Source organism: Cyprinodon variegatus, unplaced genomic scaffold (genome assembly GCF_000732505.1).
Source record: "Cyprinodon variegatus isolate N-32 unplaced genomic scaffold, C_variegatus-1.0 Scaffold5, whole genome shotgun sequence".
Lineage (NCBI taxonomy): Eukaryota > Metazoa > Chordata > Actinopteri > Cyprinodontiformes > Cyprinodontidae > Cyprinodon > Cyprinodon variegatus.
The window spans coordinates 968,652-989,176 of record NW_015150458.1 but is presented as its reverse complement, the minus strand read 5'-3'; the positions used below and the strand labels follow the sequence as shown (position 1 = coordinate 989,176).

The following is a 20,525-nucleotide window of genomic DNA, read 5'->3' as shown; positions in this document are numbered from 1 at the left end:
TTCATTTAATTAATGCGCTAAAATTAACACTAATTAGTAACGTGGGTTTCATTTTCTTTTAGATGTTGCTGAGAATTCTGACCAGGATATGTGGCACACCTACCAACTTGTGGATCCTGATGGTGGGAATCCAAACAACCATATTCTTCTTCCACCTTCAAAACACAGACCCAGTAGAGTTATGCTTGAATTATTTTGCATCTTTTCAGTGAGATTTAACCCTTTTTCATCTCTTTTCCCCATTTTATAGATGATGCTCGCTCTGTAGATCTAATCCAGTTTAAGGAGCAATTCAAATCCCATTTCCGTGAAGTCCAAAGAAACGTAAGCTTAATAACAATTTGCATTTGGGTTTTTACACATTATGAAACATTAATGATTTCTTTTGCATTCGATCAAAGGTGTTTGTTAAAATTAGGAAGCACACAGATGAAGCTGTTTGGATCCGGATCGCCTGGGGAGAAGGCTTATCTCCACCAAACAATCTGAGAGCCTCATATGTTGTCCATCATCTTCAGACTCCTTATGTTTATGTGAGCAGTCTGTCGTCAAAGCATAAGCCTCTGCTATTGCAGGTAAGAGAAAAAAAATCTATGTTTAAGTATTTGTTATATTTGTATTTTGTGTGTGTGTGTCTGTGTTGCATGTTTCTACCTTCTAAGATTGGCTTTTGCTGCAGGCCTTGGCTTTTTCCACGAGACATAGAGGAATTAAGGATGCTAACCTAAGTGGACGGAAACTGACTGCCCTCAGGGACCTGCTGATGAGGCAATACCAGCATGTAAGTCACCCTCCTGTACCAAAATACTCCACTAGCCACCAATGTCATTTTATTCCAGTGTTTTACTGTTTGAAGGTAAATTGAATTGTTTTTTCTCTTTCAAATTTACAATTCTCTTAAAGATATAACTGACTGAACCTTTTCTTTTTTTTTTGCTCAGGTGTTTACAACAAAGTTCCCCAGCCCTCTCAAAGAGCAGAATCAAAGCCCCTTAAGTATGCTCAGTAGAATTATCTGATCTATTTATGTTGGGTATCCTGTTTTCTTTAACATCATTTGGTTTTTGTGCTTGACTCTCTGCCAGTTGAAAAAGAGCAATCTGGGCCATCAGCAAAAAGACATCGAATGGCAATAGAAGCCTTCGGTGAAGGGGCGTTACCTGCAATACAGACTGCAGTCTATAAGGTAAACTACTCACTTATTGAATACAAGTGATTTAGGTTATGGTTCAACACATAGTTTTCAACAGAATTGCGTCTCTTTAATATTTGTATATTTTCTTTAAGCTGGAAACCAAATTCAAAGACCCCACTAATGAAACCATGACTGAACGGGATGAGCCATTTAGATGTGCTGTTAAATTTTCGAGCACCAACCTCCTGGAGTCACTCAGATCCTGTGCATCCTCAGGTACTAAAAAAACATTTGCCACAGACGTAAAGGAAATGGTACATTCGAAAGCACAGGATTTTATATATGCATTTTATAATGAACCTTTCTCAACAATTGCAGTTCTCTAAGTGTCCACACGAGGGCACACTTGATGTAGAAATCACCATCATTACTCCAACAAAATTAGCAATTTCCTTTCACTCCTGCTGGGCTGCATACTCAGATCATTTTTAGAAACTGAGTTTATTTTTAAAAAAAAAAGAGGTTCTGTTTTGCAATTTTCCCGTTTTGGCTTATTCCTACTGTTCTTTTTTTTCACTTTGCAGGAATTGCCTCAACCCCCCTCACTCCCTTGCTGTCATCTATTCCCCTTAAAGGAAGGAATTATTTTGTCATCACAGATAATGCTCCCAGCGCCTGCTCACAAATGTCCCAGACGAAGAACTGATTTACAGTTTGGCCCCTCACTCTAACCTTTGTTCAGTCCTGTTCCGTCAAACTGACTTGCAGATAACAGCTTATCCATAGCAAAGGTTTAAGGTAAACATCACCATTTGATATATCTCTTTTTCAAAACATCAATGGAATCTGTGTTATTAAAGCCAGTGTCTAACTTGTTCCTCTATGTGAGCCAAGGATTAAAGAGTGGACGATTAGTTATGGTTCCATAGAAATTTTGTTTTCTTTTTGTAAAATAATTGTACAATTATTGTCTTAAACCTTTAAATAAAGTTTAATTTTATTTTACCTTGTGGTTACTTTATCCCTAACACTGCAGTAAGTTGTTTTAGATACAATTTTACATTTATTTGTGTTTAGGTCTAATTAAAAGGGACAGTTAACCCTTCAAAGCCCGATCCAAGGATAAAACAAAACAGAAAATTACTTTTTTTGGTTTGAAGTACTTATTTGGCCTTTTAACAAAATATGTAAAAAGAAAAAACAGAAATACATTTTTTATATTAATAATTTATTACTATGCGATAAGTCAAGATTGTTTGTGTGGTCTTCTGCCCTCTGTTATCAGGTATATCTGATTGTGTACAATAGGATTTTGAGCAAAGTTTTTACCATTAAATTATGCAAAAGGTGTCAGACGCAAAACATTTCAGAAACGGTATGTATCAAATATGATACATTTGGCATTACAGGGTTAAGAGAAGAAAAAAAATTCTGCTTCTGGCTAGTATTGCAACAATATTAGCCTGCAAACATATAAATACATCTTAAGAAAAGGATTCTGTATTAGTTAAAAATTGTATATTGATCTTCATTAACTTAAATTTCCACAAAAAATGTATAATTCAAATGAAGACAATGCTTATAATTCATGCAAATTGTAATTGTTTCAGTCACTTCCTTTGTGAAGGTGAACGGCACTAGATAAAGCTTAATGTTACAGCAGTTGCATGTAAGCTTGTTCATATAAACTGCTGAACTTTATTTGGCTGAAAAAAATAAATCGTTCGGATTATGAAAGTTACGTTTTGTTTTTGTAATCATGCAAAAAAAAAGCAGTGCATAGAAAAGTATCTAAAGGAAGAAAAAAGATAAATCAACTGCATAAGCTAATGCACTGTTTTGTATTTTGTTTTTAATAAAAAAAAAATGTTATTATAAAAAGAAGCTCATGCACTGTTGAATTTCAAAAGGGGTTGCTTTGAACAAAGGTTTCCTTTCTAAAAATTATATTTCCTTTTTTTTTAATATATATTTTTTTCCTCTGTTTAAGACCGAACATAACGGAAGTTGTGTCGTCTCGGACGTGACGTACTCCAACGTCACTACGGAAGTAAGCTGATTGGTGAAGATGCCTTTCAGTCAATGCCGCGGGTTAGTTTTCCCCACGTTACGCTCCCTTTCAGTCCAAGCGGAGGGACCCTATGCCCCTGTTCATTCAATACGCCTGGTTTAGGGTGGGGAGGGGGCTGTCAACATAGAAACATGGCCGCCTCTACAACGGCTAAGGCAAAAGGCAGGCAGAACTCGAAGTCAGGCGATGTGAAACGCTGTGAGGAGTCAATGTCGCAATGTCGGGAGATAATAAAGCCCACCATTATCGAGCTGACCAAAGAAGTTCGGACGAACATCCTCTGCACCGTAGAAGGATGTGGCAAGATCCTCCCCAACACACCTGCATTAAACATGCATCTGGTAAAGTCGCACCGAATAAAGGTAAGTAAAGGTAAACCTGCTAACTCGGCTGGTTTTAACATGGAAGTACAGCCCATGCTAATTTGGCTAAGTAGTGATGAAGAACGCCCTAAAATTAGAAAACGCAAGTCATCCAATTAGCAAACACAGAAGATAACCCACAGGGTGTGCAATATTTGATCAGTTTCATAAAGAAATGTTTATTCATATGTTTTTTTTTTCAGGTGGGTTTATACTAGCTACATGTGGTGGGTTGTGGTCTTTCTAGGCAATAATAAAGAAGATTCCTATATTAACTCCTAAACTACAGATCTAGGTTATATGAGCCTGTTTGGTGCCATCTGTACTATTTTAAAAGTGATTCTATATCATAATGATCTATATCTTCGCCCAGTAACACTCCTGCTTTGTTGCTTGAGGTGTTTGTTTATTTAAAGCCCTCAATATGCTCAGTGTGATATCCTTCTTATTCTGTCATCTGTTTGCTTTTATGAAAAAATGAGGCAATCTTTCATCTGTGTGCTGAAGCTAAATTGAGATTTTGTTACATTATGCATTTTTTTAGTTGGGAGGTTTCAAATATTTATCAGTCATGTGGGAGCTGGTTTACTCCAATCTATGGCTGATTAAAATACTAATATTGAGGTTTTTATTTGATAACGATAACATCATATTGTGTAACAACGGTGATCATGGCCCTTTGCTCTCCCAACCAACATGGCTGTCTGCTACTGCACAAAGATCTATTTAAGACATGGATGCATTTGTTGTGGATGAGCTGCACTGACCTGCTCAGACTCCTGACCTTAACCCAGATGAACACTTTTGGGATTGATTCAAAGCCAGACTGAGAGCCATGCCTTCTTGTCCAGTGTTGGTCTGTGACATCACGACTGTGCTTGGGGAGTAATGGATAAATTATCCCATCAACATTAAATCATGTGGACAGACTCCCTAGAAGTATTGAAGCTGCTGCAGCTTCGAAGCTTAGTTTAAAGTCACACAGAAGAACCCTAATGGGATGTCACTTAGGTTCAAATGTAAGTCAGGGAAGGAGAGCAAATACTTTATGGGAATAAGATGTTTTCTCTCAACCAGGAAATGTGTCATTTGCAGCCAGAAATGAACAGATCTTCCAAATTTCAAGTAGGACAATGTAGTATTGTGAGGGTATAATGTTAGTGGGGGGAAAAAGAATTGTATTCTTCCTTTTTTATAGTAACATAAATACAATTTGAGGAATTATTTATATCCTTCTGGTGCTGCAACTAACAATTTTTCATATCTGTCGATTATTTTTAGGTTCTTTAAAGAAGATTTTGTTAATGAAATTAAACCAAGTGAAACTAAAACTTTTCCACTTCAGGACTTCTGGATAGATTATACACTGCAAAAACAATCTAGAAATAAATTAAAAAAAAATTAAATCAAGTGTATTTACTCTTAATTTGAGTAGGTAAATAAGATGATTTGCCAATGGAATTAGATTTTTTTAATCTTAAAATAAGATAATTAGATCATAAGTACTTGAAATGAGACAATACAATAGTTTTTTCTTATTTTAAATGTAAATTGTCTTGCTCCATTGACAAAGTGTGCTATTTAAGTCCTCAATTCAAGAAAAAATGCACTTTTAAAAAAAAAAAAAAACAGTGTATTGACAGAAGAAAGTTGTTTTTTTTTATCTTAAATGCAAAATTTTTATATTTTGACAATATTTGTATAGTTAGTAGTCTAAGTGGATTGCTTTGTCAGCTAAAGGTATGTTTTAGAGTCTCTATACTTGAGTTAATGATTAATTGATTAAATTATCCATCCATCCGTTTTCCATCACACTTATCCCTGCTGGTGTCTTATCTCCAGCTGTCTATGGGCGATTTATTTCACCTGTGTTGTCCATCGCAGGACAATACAGAGACAAATTACCATTCACACACACACTCACAGCTAAGGAGAATGTAGAGAATCCAATTAACCTAACAGTCATGTTTTTTGGACTGTGGAAGGAAGCCTGAGTACCTGGAGAGAACCAACGCATGCTCAGGGAGAACATGCAAGCTCCATGTAGAAAGACACTGGGCCAGGAATCGAACCTAAGGAGCATTGCTACCCACTGCCTCACTGTGCAGCCCCGATGACTAAATGAGTTGATGATTATTTAAATTATCGATTAATCCGATTGTTTCAGCCCCGTACCCTTCTCCATTATCAACAGATAAAGATGTTTTTTTGCCCCAACATTCAAATAGAACAGAAGTTTTTCACATGTCTCAACAATCTATGTTAAAGAACAGAATACAAAGATGCATAATCTACCTTTTTCTTTTTTGGAAGGATTAGTTTTTACAGAGCCTAACTAACGTCCGGTAAACATTTTTTAAGGTTTATCTTTTATAAATGGGTAAATTTAAGTTAAATCCGAGACAGTTGCAGCTTTTGGCCTGCAGTCAGGCTGTTTCCCCTGTCCTTGCTGAATCGGACCTTCCTGTAGCAGGCTGTAAATTCACTGTCACCCCCTCCATGAATGAGCTTCTCCTTTGGCTATGGCTGCCTTTTGTCCCACAACAGACTAAGCTCTGTGTCTAAAACAGGTGAATCAGAGAATTTGAATGAGCTGTTAGTCGTGGATGCATGCAGGCTGAGGAAGTTTTAAAGAACCAGTAAACTCCCTGGATTTGGAATAAAGGGTTTAAGCCCTATATATACAAGTGACCGTGAACATCACAGTGTTTATAGCTTGGGTAAAAAACATCAGCTCAACTTTATTTAGGCAATGCTCTGTTCCTGTTTATCATAATCCTTTTACTTAGCCTCACTTTCCGTAATATATCTACAATGCCGCTCTAAGCAGAAAATAACTGACATTTGATTCGAGTGGAGTGAGAAGATCAATTCTCTGCTTTATATATATATATATATATATATATACATAGATATATCTATAGATAGATATATAGATACTGCAGGTTCTCAGTCTGCACTTCTTTTTTCTTACAATTAATGATTTGATGCTCCAGGACTGAATCATGATGTTAGACACTACATTGCTGTATTTTAAGAATGTTTTAACTCCCCTAGAATTCACTTCATTACTGTAGCACTAACTTATTCTTCTGTTGCTCATTGTTAAGTTTTTGAAGTGAACTCTGATTGCAGAATGGACATATTTTATTTCTGATTGTCTAAAATCTGATTATAGTATCTTTTCCTGGGCCTAAAGATACTGCTTTGATTTGACCTGACTCTGATAACCTAAATAGCCTCAAGCTGCAGTAGATTTTCACTGCCTCAGTTTCTCATTGGAAACAAAGGATCTCTGTTACATTTTGTTGTTGTTGTTGATGAGCTCTATAGAAAAGACAATAAATCTGGGCCTAGTGATGTAGCCGCATGCTGATGGTCGATAATTTAACATTTAGTGAAACAAACTGTTTGTCTTATGGTTGTCTTGCTTGCTTCCTTCTCCCTGATTAAGCAGAGGATCCTTTAATAATTATCCTTGTGACGGCTGTGTTGTCTGTTTCCAGTGGGTTATATTTACTCAGTGGAAAAGCTGGTTCCTAATGATATGAATTGGTTCATTAATTTAGTTAGAGAAATCATAAATGTCAAAAAAATGGAATACCGTAAAATTAATTTTTTTACATGTGGCACTTAAAATGTTTCAGGTTTTTTTATTCATTGATTAGTTTTAAATTTTCTTTTAGAGCTAGAAAAACATTTACAGCTGTCTCTTTTTCAATTAGATGGTACCTTACATTTATGAACAAAACTATCCTTTCTTCCAAATCTTAAATGTCTTTTTTTCTACTGACTCTTGTTTTTTGTGGTTTAATCAGAATGTTGAATTTTGGACAGAGAAGACAGCCACAATTTATGAATTTATGAATTAACCAAAAAATGGCCCTCGGTTTGACAGTTTGTGCTTCCTTTCAACACAAATATATGTTATTACAGCAAAGAAATGATCAAATGTTGATTTCTTACTTTTAGTTTGTGTCAAGTGAGTTCGGACTAGTTTTAGCCTCGAAATGCAGCTCATTGTTGTCTTTTAACTTTTTGCTCTTGTTGTTCCTTCAGGATGGAATCGTCAACCCTACAGTCAGAAAGGAGATTAAGGGCTCACAAAAACTTTACTGCTGTCCCGTCGAGGGCTGTCCCAGGGGCCCCAACAGACCTTTCTCACAGTTCTCCCTGGTTAAGCAAGTGAGAGCTCTCTTCATATAAAGGCTTCTTTTTTTACCGGATCGACAACTATCTTAACCTGTTTTGAACTATGTAAAAAAAAAAAAAAAAAAAAAAAAACCATCTCTTTACATGTGACTTAAAAAATAGCGTGATGTTTTTTCTCACCCAATGAGATTTACTGAATTAGGTCTGAGTCGTTTCATTTTTACAAAAAGCTATTTATTTGTGTCTTTGCGTCAGATGGGGGTCCTAAAAGTCTGGGGAGACGTATTTACATCTGTCAGGTTTTACAGTGAAGTGTGGTTTTAAATGAATTAATATTTGGCTTAAGCATCACAAAAACTGTACATTTTAATTTAGTGATTTTTAAATTATATATTTAGATTATGAATGATCTCTAAAGTTTAACTGGTATTGTATGGTGGATCTGCTGATCACCACATCAATAAACTCCTAGTCTTATACTAAGGTCCTTGTCAGTCTACCAGCACATTATGTGTTTTAAGGTCCTGTGGATTACAGGGTGGGGTCTCTATAGTTCTGACATAAAACCCTCAGCTGTTGGTTCAGATTAGGATTTCTGGAATTAGGAGGCCAGACTAACTGCTTGGATTTCTCTGCATGGGTGCTGAGGTGTTTGTAAACCTTTTTTTTTTAATTATTTTTATGTTTTTATATTTTCCAATAATGTGTTTAATTGTAGCACTACATGAAGATGCACGCAGAGAAAAAACACAAGTGCTCCAAATGCAACAATGGCTACAGCACAGAGTGGGACCTAAAGAGGCACGTTGAAGACTGTGGGAAGACCTACCAGTGTACCTGTGGCTGCCCCTATGCTAGCAGAGCCGCTCTGCTGTCTCATATCTACAGGACGGGTCATGAAATCCCTTCAGAACACAGGCATGTAGACATTTAGAATGAATGAATGGGACATTATTAAACTACCCATATTATTATTATTCAATTGATTTTTGTCTGTCTTGTCTTTCTTTTACAGAGTTCCTCCTGTAAAGAAGCGAAAAATGGAGAAACTTTTAAATGTTTCTGAAAAAGTTGAGGTTTGTGACTCAACTGCTCAAAAGACGCCTGATACTAAAGAAGTGGCAGAGATGGCGCTCCCTGCTGATTCCGCTGTGTACATCCTAGATCCAGTGAGCCAGAACTGTAATCCCCACAGGGGTCTTCAGAAGTTGCTACTCCCGAAACCCAAGATGACTTTAGTCAGCGTTCCAATTATGCAGCTGGCCCATCTGCCTGTCCTCCTTCCATCAACAGAAAGCGGTGCTCTGAGGTCTGTAGTGCTTGCCGTTGATAACCAAGGCTCTGTGGGAACCCTTCAGCTTCTGCCACAAACCCCAGGAACAGTCCTACCCCAACTCGATGTAAAAAGTTTTGCTTTAAAGGATTGCCTTCCTTCTTCACGTTCTAGCCAAGACCCAATCAGCACAGGGGTTCAGGTCAATCTGGACCCTACAAATAAAGACGACTCGGCAAGCAGCGTGGCAGGGCAGCGAGGAAGAGGCGTCTCTACCAACATCCAGACAGACAGGTCCTATTTGTCCAAAATGGCTCCAGTGGCAGGAATTGGAGAGGGAATTGGACTCTGTTCTGTGAGTGAGTCCTCCGTGTCATCCTGCTCTCAAACAGACATCAGTGTGAGCGCCCAAGTCCTCTTGCCAGTTAGTGTTGAAACTCAAACATTTGTTTCAAGAGCCAAACCCACATCATCCGTTGGAGCTCAGACAGACAGTCAGTGCTTCAGCCAAATTGCTTCCTCCTGCTCATCTGTGCTGCCGTACAAAACGAAGCAGACACAGACATGTTTCATAATGCCACAGTTGGAGGAGAAAGCTCAAAATCAGGCTGTTATGTGCTCTGATCTATTTGAGAATGACTCTCTCAGCGTTTCTACCCAAACATGCACAGAGATAAATGAAACCCTTAATGCTGAAGGAGGTTGTCTATATGCGGACCCAAAGTCAGTGGTTGGTATGTGTTTTGGAGTGCAAACACATGATCTTAATGCAAGTAATGTGGCGGACAATCAGACCCAAACTATAACTCTTTTAAATGACCTGGAAAACATTCTGTCTGGTCACCAGGACCTCGCAGAGGCCTCTGCTGGCTGTGGCTCAGGCCCAGGCTCAGTTCCGGAGCAGCACAATGGTATAGACTTTGACTTTGAGGAGTTTCTCAATGCTGTGCACATCCAGACACAGACGGAGGAGAGTGAACTTGGTGTCCTGGGTGGCGATACACCTCTGGAATCTTTGGATATTCAGACTCAGACAGATTTCCTCCTCATGGATGAACTTGACCAAAGCGAGGGACAGAATCGATCCCAAGCCAGCGACCTTGAGCTATTTGACACCCAAACTCAGACTGATCTCAATTTCCTGCTAAGCGCTGGAAGCAGCATTCCCCTGAGCAACATCTTACGGCATTCAAGCTTTTCTATAAGCACAGAGTCCTCAGATACTGAAACACAGACAGACCTCCCCTCTTTTGCAGCAGGTCTGTCCTCGCAGACCCAAACAGCTCCAGGCGAGCATGGAAGGATGCTGAACAGCACAGAAACCCAGACCGTGACCAGTCAGGCGGAGAGCCTTGGACACCTTTTCCTGACCAGCAATGAAACACAGACTGTAATGGATGACTTCCTGTCAGCTGACCTGGCATGGAACATGGAGTCACACTTCAGCTCCGTGGAAACCCAAACATGCGAGGAACTTTGTGCTCTTTTTCAGCACTCTGACAAACCAAACAGCTGAAAAGCCTCCTAGTGAGGATTGCCATGAGCCTTTTGCAGAACAGGGTTCTGATATATGCCGCTTTCTTCAAGGAGAATGAGTCCATGTTGTTCTAGTAGCCATTTGACCATTCCAGAGGGGCAGTCACATTCAGAGCGTTTCCAGGTTTATATACCCAGGGCAGGGTTTCTACAGTTACAAAGTTCAGGCTTTGTTGGACCATTTTATGGGTCTTGAGAAGATGGAAAGAAGGAAAGTGATTACTGAAAAAAGTTTAATTTTCCTGACTTTAGACCTTAATTCTCTCAAGGTTAAAAATCGAATCTTACTAAATACATTCTGTGCGGATATTTAGTTTTTCTTTTGCATATATTTATGTTAAAAGGACATTTTGTCTTTGATTTGCCACAAAGGACCTCAAGTTTTTTGCATACTGACTGAGGCAGTAATAGAAATATCATAAAAGGAGCCATTTTACTCCCCTTTAACTTTGGATAGCTTACAATTCATATTTAAATCCATAAATACACAATTTTGAAAAATGGAAGCAGTTTAAACAGCATTTTAGTTTTGTTTTGGGTTTTTTTCAGTGTGTTGAAAAACATTTCTATTAGTAGTCCAGGGTGCATGTTTTTCTTAAATATTGAGAAAGTTATAAAAACAAAAACAATCAGGAGATTTGAGTCTGGAAAAAGAAGTGTTTGTTTGTCTAAAATATAAGTAGGAACCCTGCTGACAGCTTTGTTGCACTTTATTAGCTCAGAGGGCACGATTGGTTAGCTCTTGTGCCAGTTTACATATTTTTTTTGTACACATAGTATGTTGTGTGCGTTTTCCTCTAAAGTGCTTTGTATTATTTCAGTAGTTTATGACATTTGCTCTTAATTTACAGTTTCCATGTTAAACTAACAGGTATTAAAGCCTCTTGAACAATCGGCATCCTAACAGTGCAGGATGTCTTAATGCACACTTTGTTTACATATAAAAAGCGCATGAAACCTTTACAAGGTTAACTGCAGGAAATGGCTGTGTCTGCAGTTGTGCATCTGATTGCTGCCCTTCTTTAAGTTACTGTTTGCCTTAGAGAATTAAAATCTCTACTTCATACACTTAGCGTTTAAAGTTTGAGAGATGTGACCAATGATTTAGTTTTCTTAACACTAAGCCTACCACAGTACAACAGTTCATTGCTCTAAGCAGCTAAAAGACGTCTAAAATAAAACGCGTTCAGCTGTAGCACAAGTTGAAATAAGTAATAAGTTGAAGTCTTGTGAGTTCTAGCACACTTTTTATCGAGATGTAATTGATGTTTAATGTTGTGTGGAAACAAAACTGGTCTTTTTTTTTGTTTTTTTCGTAGGTAAGCACTCCCAGTCATTTAGTCTCTGACTTATTCATTAGCTGGATGTAAGTTTATACAGTAGCAGCACTGTGCTGAGGAGATCCTGTATTGTAACTGTGCAGTAAACAGTGAGTTAAAGCTAAGATTAACAGCTTGCTTTGTGTTTACCATCTGGTAGTGACTGAAAAGAAAATCTTTGGCGTCACTTTTTATTTTAGCGTCTTTTCCAAAAGGGTCCACATAAAGCTTTTGTTTTAATACCGTTTAACTTATTTATCTAAAGGCAGAATATATCATTTTCTAAAAAGAACAAAAGGTTATAGGCCTTGTTTGTTTCTGTCTGTGCCTTAACTTTATTAACTTGGTTATGTTTGATATAAGTTGCTGCTTTAAGATAAAATATATTCGAATCCATCTGCATTCCTTTGGTCCTTGCGTTGCATGTTTAATCCATTGAGTAGAAATGTTATCAATAGGGTTGCATGATGTACCAAATCAGTTCCTTTTGGATTTGAGGATTGTCATATGAAATGATTCCTGTTCGTCATTAATGAAAACGTTCCATCTCGTTATTTTATGTATGCGGGGGGGTTCAAGTTAAAAAAAGAATCAGAAAGTGAAGAATGTATAGAAAATAGCCCAGTGTCTAACTGTTCCACACTTTTTTTTTTTCACAATGTTCTTAATGTTTGAATATTCCCTGTCTTAAAAGTTTTATTGGAACATTGTAAATTGAACTATTTATTGCTTTATATTGACTTAAGAAAACACAGCATTGCCTTGATGATGTTTAAGCTTTGTTGGTCTTTATTGTTAACAGTGTTTTCTCTTTGAAGGAGTGCATGCACAGTTTGTTTCGAATAATTCTGTTTCAGTTGCCTCAATTTATAGTTATCCGTTGCCTTAGTTATGTGTTGAAGCTACACTTCTGTTGTCAATAAATATTCAAAGGACATCTGTCTATTTTTGCCTTAAAGCATGCCCTTAAAACCTTTGTATGTGATTTTTTATGCACAATTAAAAAAAAGGAGCAATATAAACATAAGTTAGATATCCGCCAGCATTTTGCATAAAAATTGAGAAATATTTCCGATGTTAAAATATGAAGATACTCCAGGTGAATCCTGTTTAATCTTTCTTTCAGATATTGTGTTGGCAACTTAAAAAGTCAAACTAATAGATTTATCAGTGGAGTGTTAGCCTAGGGAGTAAGAGTAGTGCACTTGTGAGAAGGTTCCAAGTACCCGGTTCGATCTCCTCCTGTGGCGCCACACAATGGCAGCCCACTGCTCCCCACGGGGATGGGTTAAATGCAGAGGTACATTTCTCAAATGCGAGTTAAAGTTCAATAAAAACAAAAACGCAGTGATACATTTCCATCATCTCTGTTCATTTCCATGGCACCTGATAAAAGCCCAATGATGTTTCTCAGAAACTGGGAATATTAGAAAAAGACTAAAGATTTTAATGCACGGTCTATACACACATTGGTGGGGGAAATGGCTGGTTGACAGTTGAGAAGAAGCCAAGGGAAGAGTAAACTACAAATAAATGCTAAACAAGATAACTTTGAAGAGGACCATAACCAAGCATATATATATATATATAGTTCAGTGGAAGATTGGTCTCCATTATAGCAAAGCACAGAAGGCACAGATTCTGAAAGCATAAAATCTTACTGAAAAACACCTTTTGCATTCATTGTTTTAAGCTACTCCTGAACCAGAGGCTATGGAAGCTTTTCTTATGGGCTTAAAAGCATTGATTGTTACATAATATGCATTGCTGTTTTAATAATGCAATCTTACATTTTAATTGTAAACCAAGGCCCCAGAGTCTGAAGGAGGAGTGAAGGGAATCATAAACCAAGCAGTTTGAGGACCTGTGTGAATTTTCCCACTTATTGCTAATTTTACAGCTATGTTCTCTGCTGGTCTTGGTCCACATGGTCCTCACTACAGGATATTTTAGAGCACCCAGTCATCCCTCTGCTGTCAGATATTAAGCTTAAGGTACCAATACCTGGTTTAATGACCACGGGATCCCATCATTAAATAACCACTAAACCCTATCTTATAAACACTCTATGGAGTGGTTATAAGAGGCAAAATCAATACAGATGAGCTGAAGCTCTCTTTACATCTCTGCAGAGCCACAGGCTTTACACAGCCCTGCCAAGCTGCATACATCTAAGATAATTATTCAAAAGGAACAAAGAAAAGTGCATTTACTATATATATTGACGAAATTTCCAGTGTGCAGAAAGGTTTGTATTAAAGTGCATTTTATTGGAATATATAAACTTAATAGAAAACTGAAATATTTAAATTTTCAACTAAATATTTATACTTTTCTTTACTACCTAGCTGACATTAGGGGACCAGTATATATTTAAGGTTTAGATTTTAGCATAATGTTGAGATAAGATTAAGAGCTAGATGAGCTGAACTTCACTCACTATGGGGATGTACAATGAAAGCTCTGATACTAAAACTGATAAAAGTTTAAGAAGGCGCAGATTCCCAATAAAGAATCTTGCTACACTTTTTTATTAGCTCTCTGTGCATTGTTGCTAAGTAACAAGAAGAGCTGCTTAAACACTTATAGAAAGAGTCTAGAAGAAAAGAAAGCTGGTAAAAAGGGTTGAATGTGAAAATTTACATTTTAAAAAACCCTTTTTTTTACTATTTTTTCTTAAAAATAAGTTATTTTTAAGGTTTTTTAATAACGTAAGACTTCTGTAAAACCATTCACATCAAGGCATTCAGTTACCAGGGGGTTCCTAAAAGGATCTTTTTCAAGATCTGGTGGTTAGCTTGGAGGATATGTTTATATCTTTTATTTATTCTATTATGTTGTTTTAAAGCTGGTTAGCACATTTCTGTCTCTCAGATATGTTGTTTTGATTGAAAAATGATTAAATATAAGAAAGGAGACATTTCCAAAAAGTCAAATAGTAAACTTGTATGAGGAAAATACTTAAGGAACCAGTGATGGGACATCACTGTTGCGTTATAGATTTCTGGCAGTGACACATAAAGCAGCATAATAATGTGCACACACTTACCTCCGTATTTGCACATAGACATGAAAAAAGAAGCGCTATGAGAACGTGACTCTGCGCCTTTATGACTGCCATCAGCTAACAGAGGCAGGTGAACACAGTGTTGCCAATTCAGTGACTTTATTTCTATATTTAGCAACTTTTCAGACTGTAGCGACTATTTTTTGTATTGTCGGATGCTTTGCTGACAGCACAGGCACACACAGCTCTGAGTTTAGTGTCTTTAGAGAGTAGTGAGTGTTGAGCCCCTCCCTCCTCCAAAACACAGCAGCTGTAGCCCATTTCTGCAATCAGAGGGAAAATAGTTACTCTCCTCTGTTTCCCCATTAATCATCATGAGCCACATGTGCCGAGCTTCAACTAATCCCCCTGAGTTAAAAAGTGGCATGTAAGTGTAATATTTTACTTATTTCCTTCTTTGAACCTGTTGCAATATAATAGATCCTCCCTACATTTAATTCATCCACAGTCTCACCCACTGTCTGCCTCTGCACTGCAACAAATGTAAATCTAAGCAAGTACATTTTCTTAAATTAAGATTCATTCATTAATTGAGCTAGGTAAGTGAGACACTTTGCCAATGGAGCAAGAAAATTTAGATTCAAAATAAGAAAAACAAATTAGTGTCTTATTTCAAGTGCATCCTATCTAATTATTCTATTTTAAGACTAAACATACTCATTCTATTGGCAAATCATCTAAATTAACCACACAATTAAAGGGTAAATACAATTATTCTGACTTTTTTAACTCATTAAAATAGGTTTTGCAGTATGTTAAGGCAGTTAAGAACAATTCTACTTAAAGAAGTTGAATTTGTTAATTTACTTTCAGTTCAGGATAAAACAATCTTCTGGAACACTACAAAATGTATTTGGAGTATTTTTTATTATATTCTGTCTTGCTAATGTCGACATACCTACAATATACAAAGGATGTGATTGTGTCATTATTCTTTTTAACATAATTTATTCTGATATTTGTACTATTTAGTCAAAGAAAACACAAATCTTTGTTATAAGTGGTCTTAGAGAAAAATTAGTGCAATAAATGCTATGTATCCGGGGTCAAATTTGTCATTCAAGGTTGGAGGCCTACTTTATATTGCAAAGAACCAGGCAGGTTATTTGGCATTTGTGGCTGGCAACACCCATTTGAAAAAAAAAGTCAGCCTCACAAAAATTTTAATTTAAATAGGAACACTAGTGCTCCTATTAAGAAAGCTAAGCATGCAGCCCAACATGCATGACCTATTCTATTGAGACATGTTTGTTTTAGATGCACACCTAATTCTTGGTGGCTTAAACTTTAGCACAAAAAATATTTCTTTATACCTTGGAATATTGTAAGACAATACATGTAGTGCAAAACATTTTCTCAGAAGTTCATGTTTTCATTGACCTAAATGTCCAGTGGAGATCAGCTTATGTTCAGTTCCCAACACAAACTGGAGTAGCATCCCTCTACAGCATGACAAGGAGAAACGCCAAAGTTGGTGACAAGCCGTGCTTAGCTCAACAGATACCATGGTGGTATCCTACTGCACATAACACCTTAAGTCTGGGGTCACCAGCCATGGTCTTCAAGATCTAATCTCCTACAGGTTTTACATCAGGGTTTCTTAACCGCTGTCGTCCATGTTTTAGATGTTTCAATGCCTTCACATATCTGACCTGAATGAAAAGGTGATCAACAGGCTTATGCAGTATTTAATGGCTGCCGAGGAGGTAATGCAATCATTTATATCAGGTGTGCTTGAGTAGAGCCACATCTAAGGCCTGAGCCCACTTCACCTAAGCACTAACCCTTTTTTTGCACCTCCCTACAGAGTGTCCACCACATTTAGGGCCGTCTCAAACCACAAAGTGGGTAGGGCGAGTGGATCATTTAGCTCTTAATTTACAAGTCTGAAACAGTGCAGGCTCTCTGGAACTTAGCAGCGGGTGTAAAGGCGACCTGGAAGAAGCACCTGCATTCAAATGTAAGTTCTGCTGGTTTGTTGCATCATCGCACTTACAGAAAATCCCAAGTTTTCAATTAGCTGTGTTTTGGAGCTGGAATGCATCTAAAATCTGCCGGATAGTAGATTTTGAGGACCAGGGTTGGAGACTCCTTAGGGAGTATGAAACATAATTTCAGTACATACAAATTGCACATTAACTGAGAAAAACACACTACTGTTTGTCTATTAAAAAAAAAACACACACACATATCAGCTAAGGATATTTAATTGACCGAATGTTATCAGTGATGACACGCATCAAAAAGCTCTAGAACATACATTTCTTATCCTTATGTTAACAGGATCCTGGTGGTCACCAGGGTTTGCACCAGAGCAAGTGATTTGTTCTTCTCTATGAATAACTACTTGGATGAACTGTGTCATGTTTTAGGAAGTATAGGTAATTGCCTCATTATAGAAGTTCCAGTTGCAAAGTTCCAGATCCCTTGAAGCTAGGCAGGCTTATGTTAGAGTTGCATTACTGCTCCACCAGGCTGGATGTGCTGCCTTCTTTAGAAGATGTTTGGTTGCCTCCCAATGGATTATTAGCCTTCTTTGGTGTTGCTTCTTTCTGGCTCTTCTGATTCATAATCATGCACCCCATAGGGGTGACTCTGGCCCAACCCTGAACCTGATGTGGAAATAAGTGAAAAATAGCAATAGTTTTATATCAAGATATAAAACAAATAAAATAAATCAGGCTCCGCAGAAATAAAGCATAAAACTTTTTGAAATGCAAAAAGAAAACGTGTTGGACAATAAAGGATTTGGTACTATGAATGCTCTATAGTAAGGGTATTTTACTTTTTTTCTGTAACATCCTCCGTTATGATCATTAACATCTAACGATAAACACTTCCAAACTGGTATGACTAATAGTTCAAAATATATGTATTTGTTTTTAAGTACATCTTGACGTAAAAATATCCATAATGTCTTGTCAGTAACTAAATTTATTTTTAAGATTTTTAAGATCAACTGAACAAGCTTTTACTATCATGTGTGCCTATTTAAAATTAGACGGATACAGATTTCTTTTTTTCCTTGGGGCTAAAGCAGATAGAGGAGAAAAATGCTGTACAATATTCTTGCTAGCAGAAAAAGGAAAAACTGGTAAATTCCTCCCCTTCAAACTTTGATTAGTGCACCTCTAATTTTTTTTTACCTTCAATTATTTTTTTGTGGACTGTGGAAAATTCTTTTAATTATGGCTCATGGTTATTTTAAAACAAAACAATACCAGAGAAAACATTTCTGAGGCTCTGAAATGAGGCTGTATTCTGAGTTGTCATAAAGGTATGGACTTTGCACTGAAGAATATGGATTGCTTTTTTTGCAAACTCAGATTTTTTTCACCAATCAGCCTAAACATTATTGTGTCTTGTCTAGTGCATCTGGAAGGGAACATGTCGGTAGCCAAAAAGCCAAAAGAGGATGGTTTGAAAAGTATAAAATGAGTTTGATGTGCCTACTTGGTTCCAGAATTCCCCAGATCAAATCCAAACTAATTTCAAGAGGTCAACCTACCTCACTGCTTACAGGATTGAAAGATGTACCAACTGCTGTAAATTCTCACATAAAGGACAAACAGCTCTGAATAACCTGCAGACAATTTTTTTTTTCTTTTATGCCATATTTGAAAAGCAGTACAACAATTTGAAAGTGTGTAAAAAGCTTTTAAGCCACCAGTATACAGAGCAGCAAAAAAAGTACCCCCCCTTTACTTGCTGTTTATGCACTCTTAAATCTTCCTCATCAAACCAAACTTAATACGAAAGATAAATCTGTGTGAAAAAAGATCCATACAATAAATCCATCAATACAGCTGTTTTAGTCCACTCAAAGTCTTGGGATTNCCTGCAAATTGTCGTAAACTGCCGCTAACCTGAGGTTCCACGACAATCTACAGTGCCGCATATTGACGAAAATCCCACTTTTCATGCAGTGTGACTTCCTGTGGCGGTGAGAAAGAACAAAGATGGCACAGGCACCGTAAAGGGTAGCCTTCTTAGATGAATCCCTGCTCCAACAGCTTAAATGAAAAGAATAGCTTGTTTCCAGACCTTTGTCAAACCTGATGGCACGTTGAAGAGGTAATTCAGTCATTTCAATTAGCAGTGTTTTGGAGCTACTGCCGGACAGTAGATTTTGAGGATCAGGGTTGGAGACTCCTGCCTTAGGGAGTATGAAACATAATTTCAGTACATACAAATTGCACATTAACCGAGAAAAACACACTACTGTTTGTCTATAAAAAAAAACACACACACACACATCAGCTAAGGATATTTAATTGACCGAATGTTATCAGTGATGACACGCATCAAAAAGCTCTAGAACATACATTTCTTATCCTTATGTTAACAGGATCCTGGTGGTCACCAGGGTTTGCACCAGAGCAAGTGATTTGTTCTTCTCTATGAATAACTACTTGGATGAACTGTGTCATGTTTTAGGAAGTATAGGTAATTGCCTCATTATAGAAGTTCCAGTTGCAAAGTTCCAGATCCCTTGAAGCTAGGCAGGCTTATGTTAGAGTTGCATTACTGCTCCACCAGGCTGGATGTGCTGCCTTCTTTAGAAGATGTTTGGTTGCCTCCCAATGGATTATTAGCCTTCTTTGGTGTTGCTTCTTTCTGGCTCTTCTGATTCATAATCATGCACCCCATAGGGGTGACTCTGGCCCAACCCTGAACCTGATGTGGAAATAAGTGAAAAATAGCAATAGTTTTATATCAAGATATAAAACAAATAAAATAAATCAGGCTCCGCAGAAATAAAGCATAAAACTTTTTGAAATGCAAAAAGAAAACGTGTTGGACAATAAAGGATTTGGTACTATGAATGCTCTATAGTAAGGGTATTTTACTTTTTTTCTGTAACATCCTCCGTTATGATCATTAACATCTAACGATAAACACTTCCAAACTGGTATGACTAATAGTTCAAAATATATGTATTTGTTTTTAAGTACATCTTGACGTAAAAATATCCATAATGTCTTGTCAGTAACTAAATTTATTTTTAAGATTTTTAAGATCAACTGAACAAGCTTTTACTATCATGTGTGCCTATTTAAAATTAGACGGATACAGATTTCTTTTTTTCCTTGGGGCTAAAGCAGATAGAGGAGAAAAATGCTGTACAATATTCTTGCTAGCAGAAAAAGGAAAAACTGGTAAATTCCTCCCCTTCAAACTTTGATTAGTGCACCTCTAATTTTTTTTTACCTTCAATTATTTTTTTGTGGACTGTGGAAAATTCTTTTAATTATGGCTCATGGTTATTTTAAAACAAAACAATACCAGAGAAAACATTTCTGAGGCTCTGAAATGAGGCTGTATTCTGAGTTGTCATAAAGGTATGGACTTTGCACTGAAGAATATGGATTGCTTTTTTTGCAAACTCAGATTTTTTTCACCAATCAGCCTAAACATTATTGTGTCTTGTCTAGTGCATCTGGAAGGGAACATGTCGGTAGCCAAAAAGCCAAAAGAGGATGGTTTGAAAAGTATAAAATGAGTTTGATGTGCCTACTTGGTTCCAGAATTCCCCAGATCAAATCCAAACTAATTTCAAGAGGTCAACCTACCTCACTGCTTACAGGATTGAAAGATGTACCAACTGCT

At 37.1% G+C, this 20,525-nt stretch overlaps 2 protein-coding genes across 2 annotated transcripts in view; both read left to right on the top strand.

Moving 5' to 3' along the window:
• Window positions 1-2,128, top strand: part of cenpn (centromere protein N) — a 4,369-nt gene extending 2,241 nt beyond the window's left edge. The window contains exons 3-10 of the mRNA XM_015373976.1: window positions 63-122; window positions 251-324; window positions 402-575; window positions 680-781; window positions 942-996; window positions 1,086-1,186; window positions 1,288-1,411; window positions 1,720-2,128. Coding sequence (XP_015229462.1) covers window positions 63-122; window positions 251-324; window positions 402-575; window positions 680-781; window positions 942-996; window positions 1,086-1,186; window positions 1,288-1,411; window positions 1,720-1,841 — 812 coding nt within the window. The 3' untranslated portion in view covers window positions 1,842-2,128. The remainder of the gene's footprint in view (window positions 1-62; window positions 123-250; window positions 325-401; window positions 576-679; window positions 782-941; window positions 997-1,085; window positions 1,187-1,287; window positions 1,412-1,719) is intronic.
• A 1,094-nt stretch (window positions 2,129-3,222) lies between these two features.
• atmin (ATM interactor) lies at window positions 3,223-12,826 on the top strand. Its single transcript, XM_015374426.1, has 4 exons — window positions 3,223-3,568; window positions 7,628-7,753; window positions 8,439-8,638; window positions 8,736-12,826. The coding sequence occupies exons 1-4, from the start codon at window positions 3,338-3,340 to the stop codon at window positions 10,507-10,509; spliced, it is 2,331 nt and encodes a 776-aa protein (XP_015229912.1). The 5' UTR covers window positions 3,223-3,337; the 3' UTR covers window positions 10,510-12,826.
• The last annotated feature ends 7,699 nt before the right edge of the window (window positions 12,827-20,525 follow it).